Source organism: Poeciliopsis prolifica, unplaced genomic scaffold (genome assembly GCF_027474105.1).
Source record: "Poeciliopsis prolifica strain line A6 unplaced genomic scaffold, Auburn_PproV2 SCAFFOLD081, whole genome shotgun sequence".
Lineage (NCBI taxonomy): Eukaryota > Metazoa > Chordata > Actinopteri > Cyprinodontiformes > Poeciliidae > Poeciliopsis > Poeciliopsis prolifica.
The window spans coordinates 1,222,451-1,244,489 of record NW_026562456.1 but is presented as its reverse complement, the minus strand read 5'-3'; the positions used below and the strand labels follow the sequence as shown (position 1 = coordinate 1,244,489).

General features: G+C 35.4%; 2 protein-coding genes across 3 annotated transcripts; one reads left to right on the top strand and one right to left on the bottom strand.

The window, feature by feature from the left end:
* Positions 1-80: 80 nt before the first annotated feature.
* Positions 81-10,132, bottom strand: tmem243b (transmembrane protein 243, mitochondrial b). Of its 2 annotated transcripts, none has more exons than XM_055022013.1 (5): positions 10,041-10,132; positions 3,468-3,683; positions 3,327-3,377; positions 2,304-2,408; positions 81-1,855 (listed from the first exon to the last, which is right to left on the bottom strand). In XM_055022013.1, the coding sequence occupies exons 2-5, from the start codon at positions 3,543-3,545 to the stop codon at positions 1,736-1,738; spliced, it is 354 nt and encodes a 117-aa protein (XP_054877988.1). In that variant the 5' UTR covers positions 3,546-3,683; positions 10,041-10,132; the 3' UTR covers positions 81-1,735. The 2 variants fall into 2 exon arrangements, with proteins under 2 accessions (XP_054877988.1, XP_054877987.1); XM_055022012.1 differs by lacking the exon at positions 10,041-10,132 and adding an exon at positions 6,849-7,081.
* On the top strand, positions 8,802-21,293 carry dclre1c (DNA cross-link repair 1C, PSO2 homolog (S. cerevisiae)). The gene is made up of 15 exons (XM_055022011.1): positions 8,802-8,986; positions 9,059-9,110; positions 10,060-10,144; positions 10,904-10,963; positions 11,038-11,093; positions 11,912-12,013; positions 12,155-12,227; positions 12,654-12,794; positions 16,852-16,953; positions 17,038-17,174; positions 17,244-17,298; positions 17,388-17,476; positions 17,756-17,853; positions 18,209-18,295; positions 18,863-21,293. Exons 1-15 carry the CDS (start codon positions 8,878-8,880, stop codon positions 19,420-19,422), a joined length of 1,806 nt encoding a protein of 601 aa, XP_054877986.1. The 5' UTR covers positions 8,802-8,877; the 3' UTR covers positions 19,423-21,293.
* Positions 21,294-22,039: the final 746 nt, after the last annotated feature.

Below are 22,039 nucleotides of genomic sequence, written 5' to 3'. Positions count from 1 at the left end.
AGAAAAAAAGCAGGAATTTCTGCTTTCCAAAAGTTGACAATTTGCAAGAAAATAATCAAAATTTTTAGATAAATCTCAGATTTTTTTAAAAAAAACATGAAAATGTCTGAGCTCCAAAAGTTTTAAATCTTTGAAACTTTCCAAATGTAGATTTTTTTTTTTAGAAAATGTGAAGTTAAACTGAAAATTTTAGTTTGAGGTCCTGCAAACTTTCAACATTTTGAGCTCAAAAATTTACGCGTTTTTTCAGAATATTTCTGAGATGAAACTCAAAATTTTAGAATATTTTTTTGAGACAAAAGAAAGAGACAATGTGGACAACTGGAAGTAAACTGGTTTCCAGTTATGCTTCCTTCCTTACTTCCTTCCTTCAGTCTTGAAGGAAACGTTTTGTAGAAACATTTCTGAGGCGTTCAGGGAAAGTTGGCATTTCCACCAACATTCAGTCGCACAGAGGCCAGTTGACTGACATCATTCAGGCTGTTACTTTATAAAATCACAATGAAACACATTAAAGTGACAAAATGGAGGGAAAACTGTTCATTTCTGTTTATAGAACCTAAAATTGACTTTTCTCTGATTTTCCAGTTTTAAGGAACAGAAACAGTTTCCGTTCGTCTCTAGGCAGACTAACGATGCGTAACGAGTCCAGCTTAGATTCAACACCAGTGGGATTAACGGAGCAGATTATTTCAGTGAGGCTGGGCGATATGATGCAGATTAAAATGTAACTTTTTCATACTGGAACAGATTTTGTGTTTTTTATTTAAATCCGTCTGAGTTACGACCAGGCTACCAGACTATGTTTAATTACAAGAATAAAATCATATCATCAGAATAAAGACGCAATTTTACCAGAAAAACCGAAATTATGAGAAAAAAGTAAGGATCCGAACTCAGTCGGTTTTTCTTTTAAATAAATTCAGTTGTTTCCTTGACAGTTTTAAAATCCTGATAATTAACTGATAAACTGTTAAAAGATTTGGTATTTCTATTTATTATTCAACAGACTTTATTCTGGTGATACTACAACTTTATTCTGTTATTATTGTTACTATTCTCATATAAGCAAAACAAAATGGCCGCCCTGGGAGTGCTGACATCACTCTGAATTACAGACAGAACTGGTGGACAAAAATCTACATTTTCCAAAATTAAAATCCTCATAAACCAAAAATCGGATTAATCTCCCAGCTCCAATTTGATCAAACATCTTGCAAGCATCTAGTAAAAAAGCAGATAAAGCTTCACTTGATTCTGGTTTAAAGTGAAAAATCTCCCTGTTACAACTAGTAAACTAAAAGAAGCTTTGGATTCCTGACCGTAGAGCCTCCCCTGAACGCACCGTGGGATTGAAGATCCTTTTAATCCAAATTCAGAGGTCTGAGGTTTCAGCCTCAAATCGCCCGACAGGAAGCCAACCTCCTTAAATTGGAACATTTTTCACTTCAACCTTCAACTTTCATTCTCTGGTTGTGAATCACTGTGACTCTCTAGCGCCCCCGGTGGAGGCTTAGTGTGTTCAGATCTTTATTTCCAATCACTGAAACACAAGTTGGATCCTCGCTGGAGGGTCAGGATTCACGGGGACGTAAACAATTCTGTTTGAGTTCCGCCGTCTGAACTCTGACCCCGGGAACTTTAACCCTCCGTGTTTTTGGTCCCGTCTCGGTCCACGTTGGACCTCCCTCTGTCAGTCAAAGCCATGAGGTCCCCTCTTCCTCCTCCTCTTCCTCTACCTGACGTCGAAGAAGTAAAGGTTGGCACATAAACACAGCAGCACGATGGTGGCCAGCATGTAGTAGATCAGCTTCCTGAATTTGGGCTCCAGGTCGCCCTGTCGGTACCAGAATATCTGCAGAAGAAGAAAACCTTTCAACTTTCACCTAGAAACACTACATCTGTTTTTTTTTTTGTCATTTTAAAAGCAGAAAAGTTTGAAATCCTCAACTAAAATGTTTTATTATGTTTGACCAAAATACTGATGGTTAAAATGTAAAAACAGTAACAGAGTAAACGTATTAAAGTATTTTTTAAAATAAAAACAAAGCAAAGTTTTCTTTTTAAGTTGCAACTTAAAAACTCAAACTTTTGCTGCTGGAGTTTCTTCACCATTTTGAGCGAAAATTAATTAAACAAAAATGTTTCCAGAACCTGCAGGAAACCTGAAAAATTTTTAACAAAACTTTAAATTCAAATTTGTCTGCCGGGAAGGAAAATGTAAACGTGTTGCAGCAATATTTCCATCTTTGATAGATTGTGTTAGAAAGCCAGAGAGTATTCCAGATCAGTGTTTTAGTTACCAGCACGATGGTGGAGCCGCAGGCCAGCAGGATGCAGACAGCAAAGAAGATGTTGAGCGGCCGCGGAGGCAACGAGGGGAAGACGAAGGAGAAGATCACGGTTATCTAGGAAATAGAAGATCAGCATTTAGTCTGAACGTTCACAGCAGAGATCGGCTTGATTGGTGAGTGGAAGTTGCAACATTTATTGCACATTTATTGCAGTTGCTGTAGTTCTCTTTGAAAAATCTGTTCCCTTCCTGGCCTGTGGGGGCGCTGCACCAAGAACCACTGAATGAAACAACATTTAAACCTCCAGATGGAAACTAACAAGCTGCTCTCAGATTTTAGCAGTTGTAGATTTCTCTTGTCTTTGGCTAAAGACCAGGAGCCATTTCTCCTGCTAACGTTATACTGGGTTGTGTTTACCCAGAATGCCCTGGGCTGAAGTCCACTTCCTGGTTTTGGAGCAGTCTCCGGTGCGGTCCGGCTACAAATGTCAGTCTGGGTTTGATTAAAAGGAATTGTGCTTTGCTTTGAATGCACGTGTGAACACCAAGTGGACTGGAGACCCTCCAGAAGCAGGGCATTCTGGGTAAATACAACCAAAACAAATGCGCTAGCCTCACGCTAGCGGAAGAGAAATTCTTCAACCATTAAAATCTGACTCCACTCAATTTTTTTATATTTGATCAAGAATTAAGTTGCGCTCAGCGTCTTCAGAGGTCTTCATGTTGTTTTCTTCAGTGGTTCTTGATGCAGCGCCCCCACAGGCCAGGAGGAAAACAGCTTGCTCAAAGAGTTTGGTTGGTTTGAGAAAGAACCACAGCAGCTGGAAGTGGAACAAATGTTGCAACTACTGAGCTACCAGGTGTTAAAACAGCCTCAGACTTCAGCCATGAGAAGCTGCAGTCTGGCTCTTAGAAACCCGACTCAGAACTAAAGATGCAGGTCATGAAGGTGTCCAAATGTTTAGAAAACTCAGTAACTTCAGTTCTGGCAGTGGGACGGGTTTGAACTAAATGGATCAACAGCAGAACTCACCAGAACCACCACAGACGTGAAGCCTCCTACGACCATGTTGATGATCCGATCCTGCAGGACAACGTTCAACACGTGACTCCAGAACCGGCTGGAACCCAACATGGTAAAACCTTTGAATCTTGAGCTAACCGGAGTTTTTACCCGAGCCGACGTCTCTCCGAACAGAGGTCGGTTATCCAGGCCGCTGGTGCCGTAGGTACGGCCTGAGAACTCGTCCATGGCGGCGGCAGAAGCCCAATCAGTCCCGTCTCAACAGCGCCGCCTCCTGGAAACGCTCAGCCACTGCGTTAAGCTCATCTCCAGCCCGGCGTCGGTGAATCGGTCAGAGCGAACAGCCGGGTGGACACATGGCGGAGGCTGGGAGGTAGGAGAGACGCAGAAACTCGTTTTTACCACAGATTGAAATATATCAAGTTAGGAACGTTTTTAATTCCTGAATGATGCAACAAACAACATGGCTTCCAGAACGGCAGGAGAACAAATGAGTGAAAAACGACAAAAAACGAGAATGATGATATAATGATGATATGAGAGAAGATAAGCGAGAAAAAATAGAAGAAAATTGAGAATGAAAAATGAGAAAACGTGGAAAAACAGAACTGAAAGGAGAACAAAGAAAGAGAAAAATTAGAGAACAAGATAAAAAAACAATAGAACAAGAGAAACTAGAATGACAGAAACGGAAGAAAAAAACGAAAGCATGACTAAATAAGAACAAAAAGAGAGGAAGTAAGGAATAAGGAAGGAAACGGGAAAGAAAGGCTTTAAGGACAAAAAGGAATCAAGGATTCAACTTTTTCCCAGATCTTTAAAATTAAATTAAAAAAATGAAATGTAGTTTTAACTCATATTTAAGGTTTTAAAGAGTTGTTGATGCTGATGGTAGGAAGGATCTCCTGTAGCAGTCTGTATTACATCAACTCTGAAGTAGCTTCTGACTGAAGACTCTGCTATTGAATGCAGAGGACTGTCTGTACTGTTCCTGATTTCATGAATGTGTGACTGAAGTCAGAAAAGGGAAAATTAAATCAGAATGAATGGAGTAAATTCTGCTGGTTCTGTTTTGGGGAGGAAGGACAGACGGTGGTTCCCTCGTGGTGCTGGGTCACGTCCAGATTTCACTGAACCTTTACTTCCTCTCATTTTCAGCAGTGATAACAAACCATAACCAAAAGAGGAAGCTCAAACCAGAACCACTTTCTGCACACAGACTGAGTTTCCTTTTCTGGTCTTTTACGTAAAATCCCGACTGGAAAGAGTGAATACTTTCCCAGGGAGTAAATACTTTCCCAGAGTCCAGATCGGCTGCATGTTGACTTACTGGATATGCAAACTAACAGATCAGGTCAGACATTTTCTGGTTCTTGTGAATCATTGATGAACTAGTTCTTGTTTCTGCCATTGGTTTTGGTGAACTTTGAACATGAACGCTTTCAGTTCAGTGATGAACTGATTGTTTGAGAGAAACTATCATCTCTGTCTGATGAAGCTCTGTGGGAATCTTCGGTCGGTTTGTCATCTTTGGTTTGTTTTTGTTTTCAAAGCAAAACCCAAATGTGGGCGGAGCTATGATACCAAAAGGGGGCGTGGCCAAGTGTGGAAGGGAACCAGTCGCCACCTTTCAACCCAAAGATGGAAGCACTGAAGGAGTTTAGACAAAAATATTGCAGAATTAAACAAATTATTTTACAGAAACTTAAACACAAAGTATTTTTTGGTCTAGTTTCTAATGTAAATATTGTAGTGCACTTGGAATAAACTAACTTTTACACCACTTGTAGCAAGACATAGGAATTTATTTAAAGTATATACTTCCTTAATACTGATGTGTTGTAAGTTAATCTGCCAGTGAAATTAATACTTTTTTAATCAGTATTATGAATTTATAGGCTTAAGTATATATCTTGCTTAAAATTTACTTGTAAGTTAATTTAGGTGTATTAATACATTTACATTAAAAACTGAACTTAAAAAAAAGGTTTTTGAGTTTTTCAATTTAGACATTTTACCTTCCAATAAATAGGTGATTTGTGGCTGAGTTTCCCCTTAAACCATTGACAATAAATTATTTCCAACATGTCAAAATGAGCAGCGAACAGTTTGTCACCCAGAAAATGAAAAGCTGTTACTTCCTGGAATCACTTATTTCTCAGAAAACCAGCAGGAAAAATGATTGTTTTGACTATTTGAAATACAAATAAATTGATGGTTTCCTACCTTTTCTGCAGGTTTTAATCATCTAAACCATCATATTTCCGAAACGGCATATTGAGGAGTTTGAAACATTTTATTTTCGATTTCAAAGAACCTCCCTACTTCCTGTTTCTGCCAGCACACCTGGTGCCGCCGGCCTAAATTTAGACAAAACAAGCTAAAATGAAACATTTCACCTTCTGCTCAGAGCAGAAATGATAAAAAGGGAAACAAAAGGAGGAGTGAGGAGAAAAGTCACGCAGCTGTGTTCATTTCCTCCTGTTCTGGCTGAGAAGACGGGGGAAAACGGAAAAACTCCTCCGCAGAGCTTTATCAGCAAAAAACCCAACGACACCAGAGAGAAAACAAGAGGCTCATTATAAACGGGAATAAACCTGGCCTGAAGCTACATTCCTGCACCGCCTTGTGATTCACTAGGCTTCTTAAAATGAGTCCACAATGAAACATTTCACACAAAATGAGCCAACATGCCAGGAAAACACAAACAGGTAAAAATTCTATTAAATTCACACAATTGGAGCTAAATTAGACAACTATATATATATTTCTTGAATTCTTTTACTTTCAGACTGTTTTAATGATGCATAACCGTGGCAGCGATCTATTATTTTTATAGCTGATGGATGCAGAGAGAAGAGGAGAAAGTTCAAACTTTTATCCCCTACTCCAGCATCTTTCCAGACAAATTTAAAGAGGAGTGGCAAAAGCAGATTAGGTGGATTAGCAGAGTTTGTCATGTTATGGTGGAACATCCCAGATTTTGAGCCTCATCATGTCATGTTGGACATACATCATCATTCTTCAGTCAGAGGCCTGTTCAGACACGCTGCAATACTGACTGCTACTGCTGCCCCCAGCATCATCAACTCTTTGTGGGGTGGAGATAAGGTGTTTCTGAGTTAAAGTTAAAATGTAATAAATCTGAAAATCTAGCATATTTAGCTGCCTTTTAGAGCCACTAAAACATTCATCTGTATCCAAACCCTGATTTATTTCTAAGCTTCTTCTCAGCAGCACAGAAACTAATGAAACAAACTCAAGATGTTGAGTCTGGAGACCAACATACTGCAAAACAAATCCCCCAGCTGATGAGAAATACAGATTTATGAAAGTAAACACTGGAAGCGCTAGCTTGAACCGAACGGAGCTTATCTACTTAAATACACATTTTGTTTGTTTTAAGGCGCACAATCCGCATTCACCCTTTAGGAAGAGATTTTATCTTAAAGTTACGTCGAAAACATTTTCAATTGACGCAAAACCAGCAGAATGAAGCTTCGTGCAGCAGCAAAGTGAAGCTTTACTCACAGCAGAGCTAAGCTAACGGATCATCCGCTCGGAGAGAATCACAACATTCAGCGGCAGATGAACCAAACGAACCGCAAACCTCCCGGTTCCGACGCTTTCACTCGCCTCGCAGATCCCGAGTGGATCCGAGTGGAAACATGGTTTCACAGAAGGTCAGAGTTAAAGGGAATAAGCTCCGGTTTTCAAGCTCCTTAAAGGTGACTTCACTTTAACTGTTGAGCCGACCGAGATGCGTTCAGGGACGCAGGCGCGCTCCGGAAATCTCAGTTCACCTGACATCACAGTGAAATATGCTGCAGCCAAACAAATATATTTGTTGAGTTATAATGATACTGAAAATAGTTATTATTTAATACATAATTGTTTATTATTTATAATAATTATTATAGCAACACTGATTATTATTTATTAGTATAATAATAATAATTAAAATTATTACAATAATTATTGTTAATACTATTAATGATTCTTATTCATAAGTCATTATAATTATTATAATTCATAAGTTCATTGTTATGTCAATAATAACTGTACTTTATAATATAAAAACAGTCAAACCTACAAGCATCATTTCATTGTATTATATATATATATATATATATATATATATATATATATATATAATATTCTTAAAATGAAAAGTTAGATGTTTTTGTTCTGTTCTTATTGAATACAGTTGAACTCTTGTTGCAGAAGCAGCTGTATGTAGTGAGGTCAGCTGATGGGATCAGTTTTCTTTCTACTTACTGTTAACTTTCATCTAATCCTTAGATGTGCATAATCTCCCCCCTTGAAGTTAGCGTCACATGAGCAGAGTGTGACAGGCCCAGAGATTAATAACAGCAAAGAAAACACATCTTTAGTGCGTAAAGTCACGAGACAAACAGGCGTCACGTTTCTCTGAGGTAGAAAAACAACCTTTAAGAAAACAGAAACTGCTCAGTTTTTATTTAACTTGTTCACCAGTTTTGATGAACTGAAGATGAAACATTTTGCTCATTTAAGTGAGATGGTGTCTGTTTGAAGGGAAATAAAACTTTAATTAATCTTTTGCTGGATGTGAAGTTTTTCCGTTTCTTTTGCAGTTGCGATGCTCCGCATCATTTACAAGCCGGTGAGGAGCTCAGTGCGCCGGCGGAGGCGGAGCTTCAGTTTCTTTTTCGCGAAGTGACTCGAGTGAAGGTTTTCTTTACTTTTGTTAATAATCTTCCAGCAGGTGGCGCTAAAGCATGTAAGAAAATAGGAGCTTAAATTATTTAAGATCAATGTAAACATTAAAATTTAAAATATCTGTCAAAATGAAGAACAATTGTTCAAATAGTAATGGTACTGAAAAATACAAAAATATTATTTATTTATTTTTATTTAATTTTGACTGTCTTTCAACAAAACAACTGCTTTGATTGTAATTTTGTAAACAGCTGTTTAAAAATGACAAAGTAGTTTTTTGGATTGTGAAAGAAATATAAAAAGCAAAAAGAAAAGTTAACATTTGAAAGCTTCAGTTGCTCTATTTTTTTTAAATTCATAAGTGTAATGAAAAAAACTTTTCAATGTTTTTTGTTTTACTTTAATAATTTTATTTTAAAAAGTGCTAAATCGTTGCAACAATTAAAATAACTCCTCCATAATTGTACCAACATAATAAAAGGTATTTTAATCCTTCTTTAATTTAAGAATTGAATGTTGTTATAGTAATGACTTCAGCTTATTTTCTCACACCGTATTTTTTTGTGTCACACTGTCCTTTGTTTTACGTGTCTGATTATCTTTTGGTTGTGCCCTATCATCCTGTTTTTAAACTTTAGTGATGATTTTTAATAAAGAAATAATAATAAAATGCCATTCACATCATGGCGGACACGCTGAGTGGCAGCAAAGGCGTGTTTGGCCAGCAGATGGCGACATTCTGAAATCACTTACTGGTTGGAACGTAGAAGAAGAGCAGTTGAACTGGGCGGACCAAAATCAAACCGAGATGATGATGTTGAAGCAAAACGAAGTTGTGGATGTTCGGTTCGGCTGAGAGATGAGTTCGTTCGCGGGTCGGATGAAGGAGTATCCCACCGTGTCTTTGGACCGGTTCGACCGGGAGAACCTGCACGCGCAGGCTTATTTCCTCTCTCACTGTCACAAAGGTGATGAAACCGGACAACATTTGGCTGTTTTTGGTTCTGCCGCGTAAACTCCTGGTTTCTTCTGCGTTTCAGACCACATGAAAGGCCTGAAAGGACCTCTGCTGAGGAGGAAGCTGCAGCTCAGGTGAGCACATCTTACCTGTCGTTTGGCTACAGATAAGAAATGAAACTATTCTTCCTCTGCTTCATGGTTCCTGCAGCTGTTATTAAGGACATGGAGTCTAAAAACACGTTCAGGTTGCAGTGTGTAACCTTTATCAAAACCTGTTTTCATATATTAGTTGAAATTCGTGACTATATAATGTTGGTCTATAAGTGGAAAACTAGCTCTGGTTTCTCCCAGCGCTAACTGGAAACAGCCTATCAGAGCCGGGAGGTGGGTCTTAGCGCTGTCAATCACAATCTCATGATGTGTAGGTTTGTCACAATAAAACATTTTGCTTGATGATAAATTGTCCCAGAAATGATAAACATAAAGGAAAACGTTGTTTTGAGACAATTGTTTAGTAATATCATGGTAATGGCATAATAATGCAAGAAAACAGCCTCAAAGATCAATTTAAATTTGAATGAACATTGAAAACTGGAACTGGGAGACATTTCAAATATTGGAAATAAATCAACAACAAAAATAAATAAATAAATAAAATTGACATTGAAGTCACTATAAACAAAATTGTCCTTCCTAAAAAGGGATTTTTGTGACCGACACTCCAAACTGAAGACTTTTGTCCTCCAGTTTTTGGAAAACAAATCGTTTTAATTTGTGATGTGATTAATTGATTTATTGCGACAGGCCTACTAGCAAAGCCTGTTGTGAATGCTAAGGCTAGATAGCCTGGCCACCGATGACGGCGGATAAACGGTTTTCCTGCAAGTTGTTTCTCCGCCATGATTGACAACAATAAAACCCTTTTCCTGGCTCTGATTGGTGGTTTTTGCTGCATTTCTTCAGAGGAGTTTTTCATATTGTACAGTTACAACATGGTGACTGTTTTAAAAAATATGAAAAAAACATATTAAAGTATTTAATGGAAGAGTAAATAGAACTTACTTCCTGTTTGTGTTTGTAGTCGAACCGTCAGACTCTACTGCTCCTTTGTGACCAAAGAGTTGCTGCTAAACAACCCAAAGTACGCCTTCTGGGAGGAATACATTGTGAGTACCAACCCCTCTGGTCTCGGGTCCAAACCGGTCACTGAGGCCAGAAGCCCGGCGGCAGGCCAGGCATCCTGACGCCTTCCGCATTTTAGAGTTAAAAAGTGTTTAAAGTTGACAGGAAATTTCAAAATTTCCTGTCAACTTCACAATTCTTCACAACAATTGACTGTTTTGTGTTGGTCTGTTGCATAAAATCCCAATATGATACAGTTATGGTTGAAATGCTTAAAAGTGTTATAAACACTTCTCTTATAGGAAATGCATAAATATTAGTGACGTTCGTTTAGTATTAAACAGAATTACCTTGAGTTAATGTTACATTTGTACTATGTGTTATTGGAAGACATTATTACCAATACATAAACACCAACTATAAAGTCTTCAAATAAATAAATATAAGTTCTTTTGCAACCGTTTCATTCTAATTAACTTTTTTTTGCCGTTTTGCTGTTTCAACAAAGAGATTCTTTAACCCGTTTTCGCTGTCGATGTTATAATCAGAGTTGGTGACATTTACTCAATTACATTTACTTTAGTAACTTTTTTTGGAAAAAATTATTTTAGGAGTATTTTTACTTGAGTAAAAACATGTAGCAGAAGTGCTACTCTTACTTGACTATAATTTTTGGGAACTCTACCATCCTCTGTGTATAAGTAACAAACTCAGCCTGGCGGGGGTGCAAAGTTAGCCTGGTGACCTACCAGGCTTACCAAATACCCTTTGGGAATCCGTGCTGAGTTTGGTTTCCGTCGCAGGTTCCTCTGGAGCTGGAGAGCCCCACTCAGATCTCCCTGGTGGACGAAGCGTCCGGAGAGGTCAGTGTGTTCGAAGCTGCAGTCCGAGGTTTTCAGCTTTTGTTTCTAACTTTGGGTTTCTGTTTGTGGGACAGAAAGAAGAGGTTGTGGTGACGCTGCTTCCTGCAGGTCACTGTCCTGGATCCGTCATGTGAGTGACGTCTGGTTCTGTGGCTTAGCGAACATTTCCTATAAAACGTTTATGTTGTGAACAGAAATGTAGTGAAAAGCAGCTAAAAACAAGAAGAACTGCTGATCCAGATCACTTGTAAAAAGAATGTGTTCAGTCTGAGAATCTGTTCATCACCAGGAGTCTGGAATCTGCTTGGAGGCAGGAATCAGTTTGTTCAGTGTTAAAAACAAGGAATCTGTTGGTTATTAGGAATCATTTAAAGAATCTGATCTGACTGAACGAACAGATTCCTAATCCCGAACAGGTCCCTCCCTATCGCTTTGATCAGATCTCTGAACGGATTCTTCAAATGATTCCTCGTAATCTTGTTCTTAGCGCTGAAGCAAAGGGGGGAGGGATCTGTTCGGGATGAGGGATCTGTTCGGGATGAGGAATCTGTTCGGGATGAGGAATCTGTTCGGGATGAGGAATCTGTTCGGTATGAGGAATCTGTTCGGGATGAGGAATCTGTTCGGAATGAGGAATCTGTTCGGGATGAGGAATCTGTTCGTTCAGATTCCTGAAGAATCTGTTCATCAACTGTGTGTGAGAAGTTTAAATGTTGGGAATGTGTTCAAATGAATCTGTTTTGGGAAGCAGTTCACCAGTCTGTTCAGATTCAGGAGTCCATGAACACTGAGTCATGAATCGGTTCGGAGTCGGGAATCTGTTCGATCACAAAGGAAACCAACGCAGTTGGACTGTTGAGATCTGACCAGTTAAAAGGTCCACAGGAAGTGGCTGTGATGTATTTCCTGTTTCATCACATGTCCGCCTGTACCTTCTGCACCTCCCAGGTTCCTGTTTGAGGGTTGCCATGGAAACGTGTTGTACACGGGGGACTTCCGGCTGGCGGTCGGAGACGCGTCCAGGATGGAGCATCTGCACTCCGGCAGCAGGTGAAGTCAAGACAGGTTTCAAACTTCTGGCTCGTGGGCTGGAAGTGGCCCGTGCACTCCCTACTTCCGGCCGTCGACTTCATGCGGTTCTGGCCGGTTCTGGCCGGGTCTGGACTTGACCGTCCGCTCCGTGTCCCTCAGGGTCAAAGACATACAGAGCGTTTATCTGGACTCCACGTTCTACGACCCGCGCTTCTACCAGATCCCCAGCAGGGTGAGTCATTTTACTGACCTGCAGCTAATGATGCTAAGTGCTGGAGGTTAGCATGCTAATGATGTGGGTTGCCATGGATACCAGCTTTTCTCTAAATAGAACAGAATACAGACTGTTCAATTTAGCATGCGATACAGAGATTCTGTATCGCATGCTAACAATGCTAAGTGTTTTATTTAGCATGCTAATGATGCTAGCTAGATGCTGCATTTTCTGTTTAGCATGCTATCATTGCTAAGTGCTGAAGGCTCTATGTTAATGCTAACAGTGCTAAGAGTTGGAGGTTTTATTTAGCATGCTAATGATGCTAGCTAGATGCTGCATATTCTGTTTAGCATGCTATCATTGCTAAGTGCTGAAGGCTCTATGTTAATGCTAACCATGCTAAGCGTTGGAGTGTTTTGGTTTTGCTTCCTGTGTTGGCAGGAAGTGTGTCTGAAAGGGATTTCGGAGCTGATCGGAAGCTGGATCGGCCAGAGTCCGTATCACGTGGTGTGGCTGAACTGCAAGGCCGCGTACGGATACGAGTACCTGTTCACCAACCTGGGAGACGAGTTCGGCACTCAGGTGAGCCGCTCGGCGAAGTTTCCTCATGCAGGAAAAACATTTATCCTGTTGGGTCAGAGTTCATCCTGCCGCCTGCTGGATCTGCTCAGAGCCTGGGAACCTGTTCGTTTCTGTGGAAATGGACAGAATCTGGAAACACGATAAGTTTTCCTGATTCTTAAAGAAATCTGGAATCAGAAAAGACTCCATTCAGTGGTGGATAAAGATTCACAAAACGTCATCTTTCCATTCATCTGTTCATTCAGTCATTCATGTGTTCATTCATGTGTTCATTCTTTCATCCATCCATCAAGTGAATCTGTTCTCTACCTTCGGCTCTTCTGGTTCTGATTCTAAGGAAAGTGGATAATCTGTTCAGGATTTTCATTGTAAATGTTTTAATAAAACATATTTAACATTAATATGTTTTAATAAAACATATTTAACATTAATATGTTCTAATAAAACATATTTAACATTAATATGTTTTAATAAAACATATTTAACATTAATATGTTTTAATAAAACATATTTAACATTAATATGTTGTAATAAAACATATTTAACATTAATATGTTCTAATAAAACATATTTTACATTAATATGTTCTAATAAAACATATTTAACATTAATATGTTTTAATAAAACATATTTAACATTAATATGTTGTAATAAAACATATTAACATTAATATGTTCTAATAAAACATATTTTACATTAATATGTTCTAATAAAATATATTTAACATTAATATGTTTTAATAAAATATATTTAACATTAATATGTTCTAATAAAACATATTTAACATTAATATGTTTTAATAAAACATATTTAACATTAATATGTTCTAATAAAAACATATTTAACATTAATATGTTCTAATAAAACATATTTAACATTAATATGTTCTAATAAAACATATTTAACATTAATATGTTGTAATAAAACATATTTAACATTAATATGTTCTAATAAAACATATTTTACATTAATATGTTCTAATAAAACATATTTAACATTAATATGTTTTAATAAAACATATTTAACATTAATATGTTGTAATAAAACATATTTAACATTAATATGTTCTAATAAAACATATTTTACATTAATATGTTCTAATAATAAAATATATTTAACATTAATATGTTTAATAAAATATATTTAACATTAATATGTTCTAATAAAACATATTTAACATTAATATGTTTTAATAAAACATATTTAACATTAATATGTTGTAAAAAAACATATTTAACATTAATATGTTGTAATAAAACATATTTAACATTAATATGTTGTAATAAAACATATTTAACATTAATATGTTGTAATAAAACATATTTAACATTAATATGTTTTAATAAAACATATTTAACATTAATATGTTGTAATAAAACATATTTAACATTAATATGTTCTAATAAAACATATTTAACATTAATATGTTCTAATAAAACATATTTAACATTAATATGTTCTAATAAAACATATTTAACATTAATATGTTGTAATAAAACATATTTAACATTAATATGTTTTAAAAAACATATTTAACATTAATATGTTGTAATAAAACATATTTAACATTAATATGTTCTAAAAACATATTTAACATTAATATGTTCTAATAAAACATATTTAACATTAATATGTTGTAATAAAACATATTAACATTAATATGTTTTAATAAAAACATATTTAACATTAATGTTGTAATAAAACATATTTAACATTAATATGTTGTAATAAAACATATTTAACATTAATATGTTCTAATAAAACATATTTAACATTAATATGTTCTAATAAAACATATTTAACATTAATATGTTCTAATAAAACATATTTAACATTAATATGTTTTAATAAAACATATTTAACATTAATATGTTCTAAAAAAACATATTTAACATTAATATGTTCTAATAAAACATATTTAACATTAATATGTTCTAATAAAACATATTTAACATTAATATGTTTTAATAAAACATATTTAACATTAATATGTTGTAATAAAACATATTTAACATTAATATGTTCTAATAAAACATATTTAACATTAATATGTTCTAATAAAACATATTTAACATTAATATGTTTTAATAAAACATATTTAACATTAATATGTTCTAATAAAACATATTTAACATTAATATGTTCTAATAAAACATATTTAACATTAATATGTTCTAATAAAACATATTTAACATTAATATGTTCTAATAAACATATTTAACATTAATATGTTGTAATAAAACATATTTAACATTAATATGTTCTAATAAAACATATTTAACATTAATATGTTTTAATAAAACATATTTAACATTAATATGTTCTAATAAAACATATTTAACATTAATATGTTTTAATAAAACATATTTAACATTAAATGTTCTAATAAAACATATTTAACATTAATATGTTGTAATAAAACATATTTAACATTAATATGTTGTAATAAAACATATTTAACATTAATATGTTGTAATAAAAACATATTTAACATTAATATGTTCTAATAAAACATATTTAACATTAATATGTTTTAATAAAACATATTTAACATTAATATGTTCTAATAAAACATATTTAACATTAATATGTTTTAATAAAACATATTTAACATTAATATGTTTTAATAAAACATATTTAACATTAATATGTTGTAATAAAACATATTTAACATTAATATGTTTCTAATAAAACATATTTAACATTAATATGTTCTAATAAAACATATTTAACATTAATATGTTTTAATAAAACATATTTAACATTAATATGTTCTAATAAAACATATTTAACATTAATATGTTCTAATAAAACATATTTAACATTAATATGTTCTAATAAAACATATTTAACATTAATATGTTCTAATAAAACATATTTAACATTAATATGTTGTAATAAAACATATTTAACATTAATATGTTCTAATAAAACATATTTAACATTAATATGTTTTAATAAAACATATTTAACATTAATATGTTCTAATAAAACATATTTAACATTAATATGTTTTAATAAAACATATTTAACATTAATATGTTCTAATAAAACATATTTAACATTAATATGTTCTAATAAAACATATTTAACATTAATATGTTCTAATAAAACATATTTAACATTAATATGTTTAATAAAACATATTTAACATTAATATGTTCTAATAAAACATATTTAACATTAATATGTTGTAATAAAACATATTTAACATTAATATGTTGTAATGAAACATATTTAACATTAATATGTTTTAATGAAACATATTTAACATTAATATGTTTTAATAAAACATATTTAACATTAATATGTTGTAATAAAACATATTTAACATTAATATGTTGTAATAAAACATATTTAACATTAATATGTTCTAATAAAACATATTTAACATTAATATTTCTAATAAAACATATTTAACATTAATATGTTTTAATGAAACATATTTAACATTAATATGTTGTAATAAAACATATTTAACATTAATATGTTGTAATAAAACATATTTAACATTAATATTTGTAATAAAACATATTTAACATTAATATGTTGTAATAAAACATATTTAACATTAATATGTTGTAATAAAACATATTTAACATTAATATGTTGTAATAAAACATATTTAACATTAATATGTTCTAATAAAACATATTTAACATTAATATGTTTTAATAAAACATATTTAACATTAATATGTTCTAATAAAACATATTTAACATTAATATGTTTTAATAAAACATATTTAACATTAATATGTTCTAATAAAACATATTTAACATTAATATGTTGTAATAAAACATATTTAACATTAATATGTTGTAATAAAACATATTTAACATTAATATGTTGTAATAAAACATATTTAACATTAATATGTTTTAATAAAACATATTTAACATTAATATGTTCTAATAAAACATATTTAACATTAATATGTTGTAATAAAACATATTTAACATTAATATGTTGTAATAAAACATATTTAACATTAATATGTTGTAATAAAACATATTTAACATTAATATGTTCTAATAAAACATATTTCATATTTTAGATCCATGTCAACAGCCTGGCGATGTTCAAGAAGATGCCGGAGATCCTGAGCTACGTCACCACCGACCGCGCCACTCAGATCCACGCCTGCCGCCATCCCAGGGTTTGTTCCACTCGTCTCCATGGTTGTAACACTTTACAAACGTTTAATGAATGAATGAATTTAATGTTCACTGTTTCACCGCAGGATGAGGAGTTTTTCCAGGGTAACCGGTTGCCGTGCGGTTGCTCGGCAGCCGACGGGTCGCCGCTCCGGATCATCAGCATCAAACCGTCGACCATGTGGTTCGGAGAGCGAACCAAGAAGACCAACGTCATCATAAAGTAAGAAAGAACTGTTCGCTTTGGGGAATGAATTCAGTTCAGTTTGGCTGAAGGAAGTCTGTCCTCCAGAACAGGAAGTAGTTCCTACAGAGCCTGTTTCAGCTTCCACTCTTCCTACTCAGAGGTCAGACGTTCACCTTTATCTCCAACCTTGTTTCATCGGCTGGTTTCGTTGGTCCAGATGAGTGAAGGTTTGTTTCCGGTTTGTTCCAGATTAAGGACTTCCTGTCCTACCTGCAGCCCGTCAACATTTTCCCCAGCGTCGTTCCGATCGGACGCTCGCTGACCGACGTCACGCAGATGTGAGTTTAAAAGCTTTCTGAATGAATGTCTTCCTGTCAGAACATCTCCTAAGAATCTTCAGTCAAGAAAAATCTGGAAAAATGGGAATTTGGCTTTAATTCCGGGTCTGGATGAGTTTGGAAAGAAGCGGAGAAATTTGTGTTCCTAGACTCCATCTGGTCCAGGAACCAGACTGGACCAGTCCTGCCTCTGCTTCCAGGGTTCAACCCGAGGCTGCAGAGTCGTCTTCGCTCTGAGGATGATGAGGATGAGGATGATGAGGATGTTTGTGTCTCCAGGTTGAGGCTGATGTGCCGGAACCAGCCCGATGAATCCGCCTTGGTTTACAGACCTCTGGGCGTCCTGAAGCGGAACCGAGCCCAGCGGCCCACTGACGGTGACCCACTCAGAACCTGAAGACCGTTTCATGTCTTCCTGTCCAGTTTGGACATATTTGGGATTTTTATCCAACTGTGTTGTGATGATTAATTGATCATTCTGAAAATTACCCATTTTGTAGATTTTTATTTTGCCACAATATCAGAAATACATAAAAATACAAATAAACTTTTTTATTTCTAGTTTAAATCAAAAATAAACATTTTACTGCCTGCAATGCAGAAACCAGCTGGATTATCAGCTTCATGTCACCAACCTGGTTGAAACCAGTTTGAGGTCACCCAGTTTGAGGTCACCCAGTTTGAGGTCACCCAGTTTGAGGTGGTATGTTTTGCTCCTGGTTCCGTGTTCAGACTCCAGCAGCGACGACGAGCTTTTCGACGGTTTGGATTTGGCTCCGCTCCGGAAGAAACTGATCCTGAACCAGGAAACGCACAGCGGTACATTTTTACCTTCTTCCTTTTTCACATTTTTCTGTTTCAGGAACGTTTCTTCAACCAAAACAAACATTTTGATTTTGGTTGAAGAATATTATCTACAAACGTTTGACAAGAACGTCGATTAAATACATAATTTGCAGATTTATTAATACTTCTATAAATGTGTAGTGTTGTAGTATTAGTACTTTTGGCAAGCTTAAAGTATTCATCTCTCCAACTTTAGCATGAAATGTATTGATTAGGATATTTTGTGACCAAACTTATGTTCATTTTGTGTCAAATCATTATGACTGTATAGATAAAACCCATCAACAAACTGCTGAAATATAATCAATGACTGTATTAAATGAGATAATATTGAACATCTTTTCAACTTGGTGTAATTTGGCAGCAGAATAAAACTGATTAGATTTGACTGAAATCAAAGATCAGATCATTTCTGTGATAGATTTTTGCTCCTCTGGTTTTGGAACGATGGCAAACGAGGCGCATTAAACTACAAATATTCATTCTTTTCAATTATTTATAATGAAAACGTTAATCTGGTTGTTTCTCCTTTCACTGTAGAGACGCCGGCTGAGAGAACAGCGCCCCCGGTGGCCACGTCTTTACCTCTGCTGGCGTCTGATTCGACTGCTGCTCAGAACTACTTCGACTGCACCGAGTCCAACGGCGAGGACGACGAAGAGGAGGAGGAGGAAGACGAGGGGACAGGAGACGTGAGCAAAGCGCCGAAGTGGGAGGATTTCTTTACGGCGGAGCCGCTGAGCGACAGCCAGAACAGCCAATCGCATTCCTGCTGCTCCGCCGCGTCTCAGACCCCGGATCTGTTCAGCGACGGCGACCGAACCCCGGAGGACCTGGACGCCTTCAGCCTGGCGCTGTCCGCCTCCCAGTCCAACCAGTCCTCCCAGAACCTGGACGACACCCTCATCCTGGCCCAATCAGAACTGGAGGAGCTGCCGGCGTCTCAGGCGTCCTCTGACTTCGACGTTCCGCCGACGCCGGAGTCGAAGGCGCCGCAGGCCGGCGAGCTGCTGCAGCTGTACAGGAAGCTGGCGTCAGGACAGGAAGTGGTCATCAAGGGTCAGGCTGAGCGCGAAGGAGGCGAACATCTGATTGGTTGATGGACAAAAGATCCATTCCGGTGTGTTCATTTTAGAAAAACAAGTAAGTTCACCCTCCGATCCAGGATTCCTGTCACATGGGCTTTGACTAGGCCGTTGCAGCACTTTTGACTTTTTTTTTCAGCTGATCTGTGAAAGCTGGGCGATTCAGATTAAAATAAATCTTTTTTAAAAGAAATTGACAGAAACTATATTTGATTTTTCACTCATGGCTTTTAATTCAATGAAAAGTATTTTGTTTGATTACAAGAATAAAGTCATATTTGCAAAATAAAGACACAATTTTACAACATAAACATCCTAAAATTCCTGCCACTACTTTATTCCCATATTATATTGTTGTATCACTTTATTCTTTTAATAAAAATAAAAATCTTGGCTCTAATATTTGTTCGTAGAATTGACCTGAGATTAAAGTCCAAGTAAATCAAAGCTGTAAAACAAGATGGCCGCCCTGGGCTCTGAGGCGTGTGGCATATTGGGTGAAAAAACTAAATCTAAAAATCAAATCTTTTGGATTAAAAGTAATTAAACTGGTTGATCGCCCAGCTTTAGTTCTGCTGCAGATCTGCTCTTCTATCCAGACAAGCCCTGATCATTATGCTGCCACCACCTTACATGATGTTGGATGTTCTCCGTTTGTCCTCAGACGTTTTCTCTTTCTGGAGGACGATGTCTCAGCATCAAAGCTGCAGGGGTGTACTTACTTTGTCACTGTTCCTGGTTTGTTTCTGGGTTCCCTTCAGTGTAAAATGTTCCTGGACTTTGTTCTTATCTCCTAAAGCAAAATGTTTCCAAACCACTCTGACCTCATTCAACTGCACTTTGACCTCCTTCCTGTCCTCCTGCACCTGTGCACACATCACAACTACATTCCCGCTCAGCTGCCACCTTGTGGTTTCTCTGGCCTCGTTTCATTCAAAGTGGATCAACGAATGAAAGGGAGAAACGTTTAGTTTGATCTAAATATTTAATTTACCTGTTTTTGTATTTCCTCTCATTTGTTTCTAAAGATGTTTGAGAGAATAAACCGAGAGAATAAAACATTGCAATGTATGGAAACATTCTTTCAATTCCAGGTAGCTTCCACAGGGGGGCGACGGAGAGCTGAAACATCACGTGAGTTTTCAGTTCTTAACATTTTTCTTTCTGGTGAACAAACTTGTAATCTTTAGTGATTTTCAGGTGTTTTCCAGATTCTATGGAAGAGAATTAAATGTGGAAATGTTGTTCAGGTGACAAAAGGTCGACTTTGTAACTGACTTTATGTGACTGAATGTTCAGGTCTGAGTCCATCGCTGGTTTCTAACAGAAGCTTGGTTAGTGGACGACTTCAATTTCCTGTATTTACCTTTATTTAGACAGAAGAAGAAAACATTGACACATTTCTGAAAAGAATAAGTAAAAGTTATAAAATGTGTTTTTACAACCTTGTAATGACAGAAACTCAAATATTTAACAGAACAATGTTTAAATAATAAGCAAGTCATTTGTCTTTTATTGGTTGAGTTTGACCAGAGGAGCTTCTGATTGGCTGAGAGCGACTCATGAATATAAAATATCATCGATTAAACAAAACAGGAAAAATAAAATACTTGGATTTTTCTTACATGCTGCAAAACATTAAATGACTAAAACAGTCAAATGTTTAGTTGAAAATGATAAACTGTCATTTTCTTTCTCAGTTTTGAGCAATAAAAACAGGATTTTTTCACTTTTATTGAAAAGTATGAGGCCAAATTTAAAAAGTTCATGAAAAGCAGCGTAATGCTCATAAAGCTGAGATACTGAATATTTTGTGTTGTAGCCAAAATTTTCTAGTGTTAGATTGTAGTTTGTGTTAAAAATAAGATGTTTGCATCTGAATCAGACAGCTTTGGAAAATGTGTTTTATTCTTCAATTGCATCCAATTTGAATCTAATCTTTAATCACAAGTGGATTTATTGTTTCCATCCCAACTCTTGATCGAATGTTGAGCTTTGTGAGTGCAGCCTGACTGTCTGTTGAACCAGGTGGAGATGAACGTGGGGATTTCCTGATGAAAACGCAGAAATGAGATTCGCTCTGCTGGATGTTTCTGATAACACAACGAACACCTGCTGCTCAGCAGATAACCGCGTTTCACTCGCCTCCAACTGATCGCATGCAGACAGGCAGCCAGGCAGTTAACAGGCCAAAACCAGTTAATTATATGAGTCATTAGTGTCATTTACTTTTTAGATTCATTCTAATGTGTCATTTTTGCATATTTTCAACATCATACTAACCCTTTGTATGATGTTGAAAATATGCAAAACTGAGTCATAGTATAGTATGAGTTAAAAAGTGAGAAAATAAAACAATATGTCTGAAGTGGACATTAATCATTAAGGGGGAAAATCAGTTTTATTCAATACAATTTCAATGTAGTTTGTAATTCTGACCACAAGAGGGAAGTGTTGTCCGATTAAAATATAACTTTTCTTCATCATAATTTGTCAGGATTAATTTAGGATGATAATTTTACACCTGGCATAATATGTACCTGAAATAGCTAATAAAAATACCAATTGGGTATTTTAGTATCAATTAGTACTAACATTTTAATTGAGTTGGTATTTAAAAGCTAATCCAGCC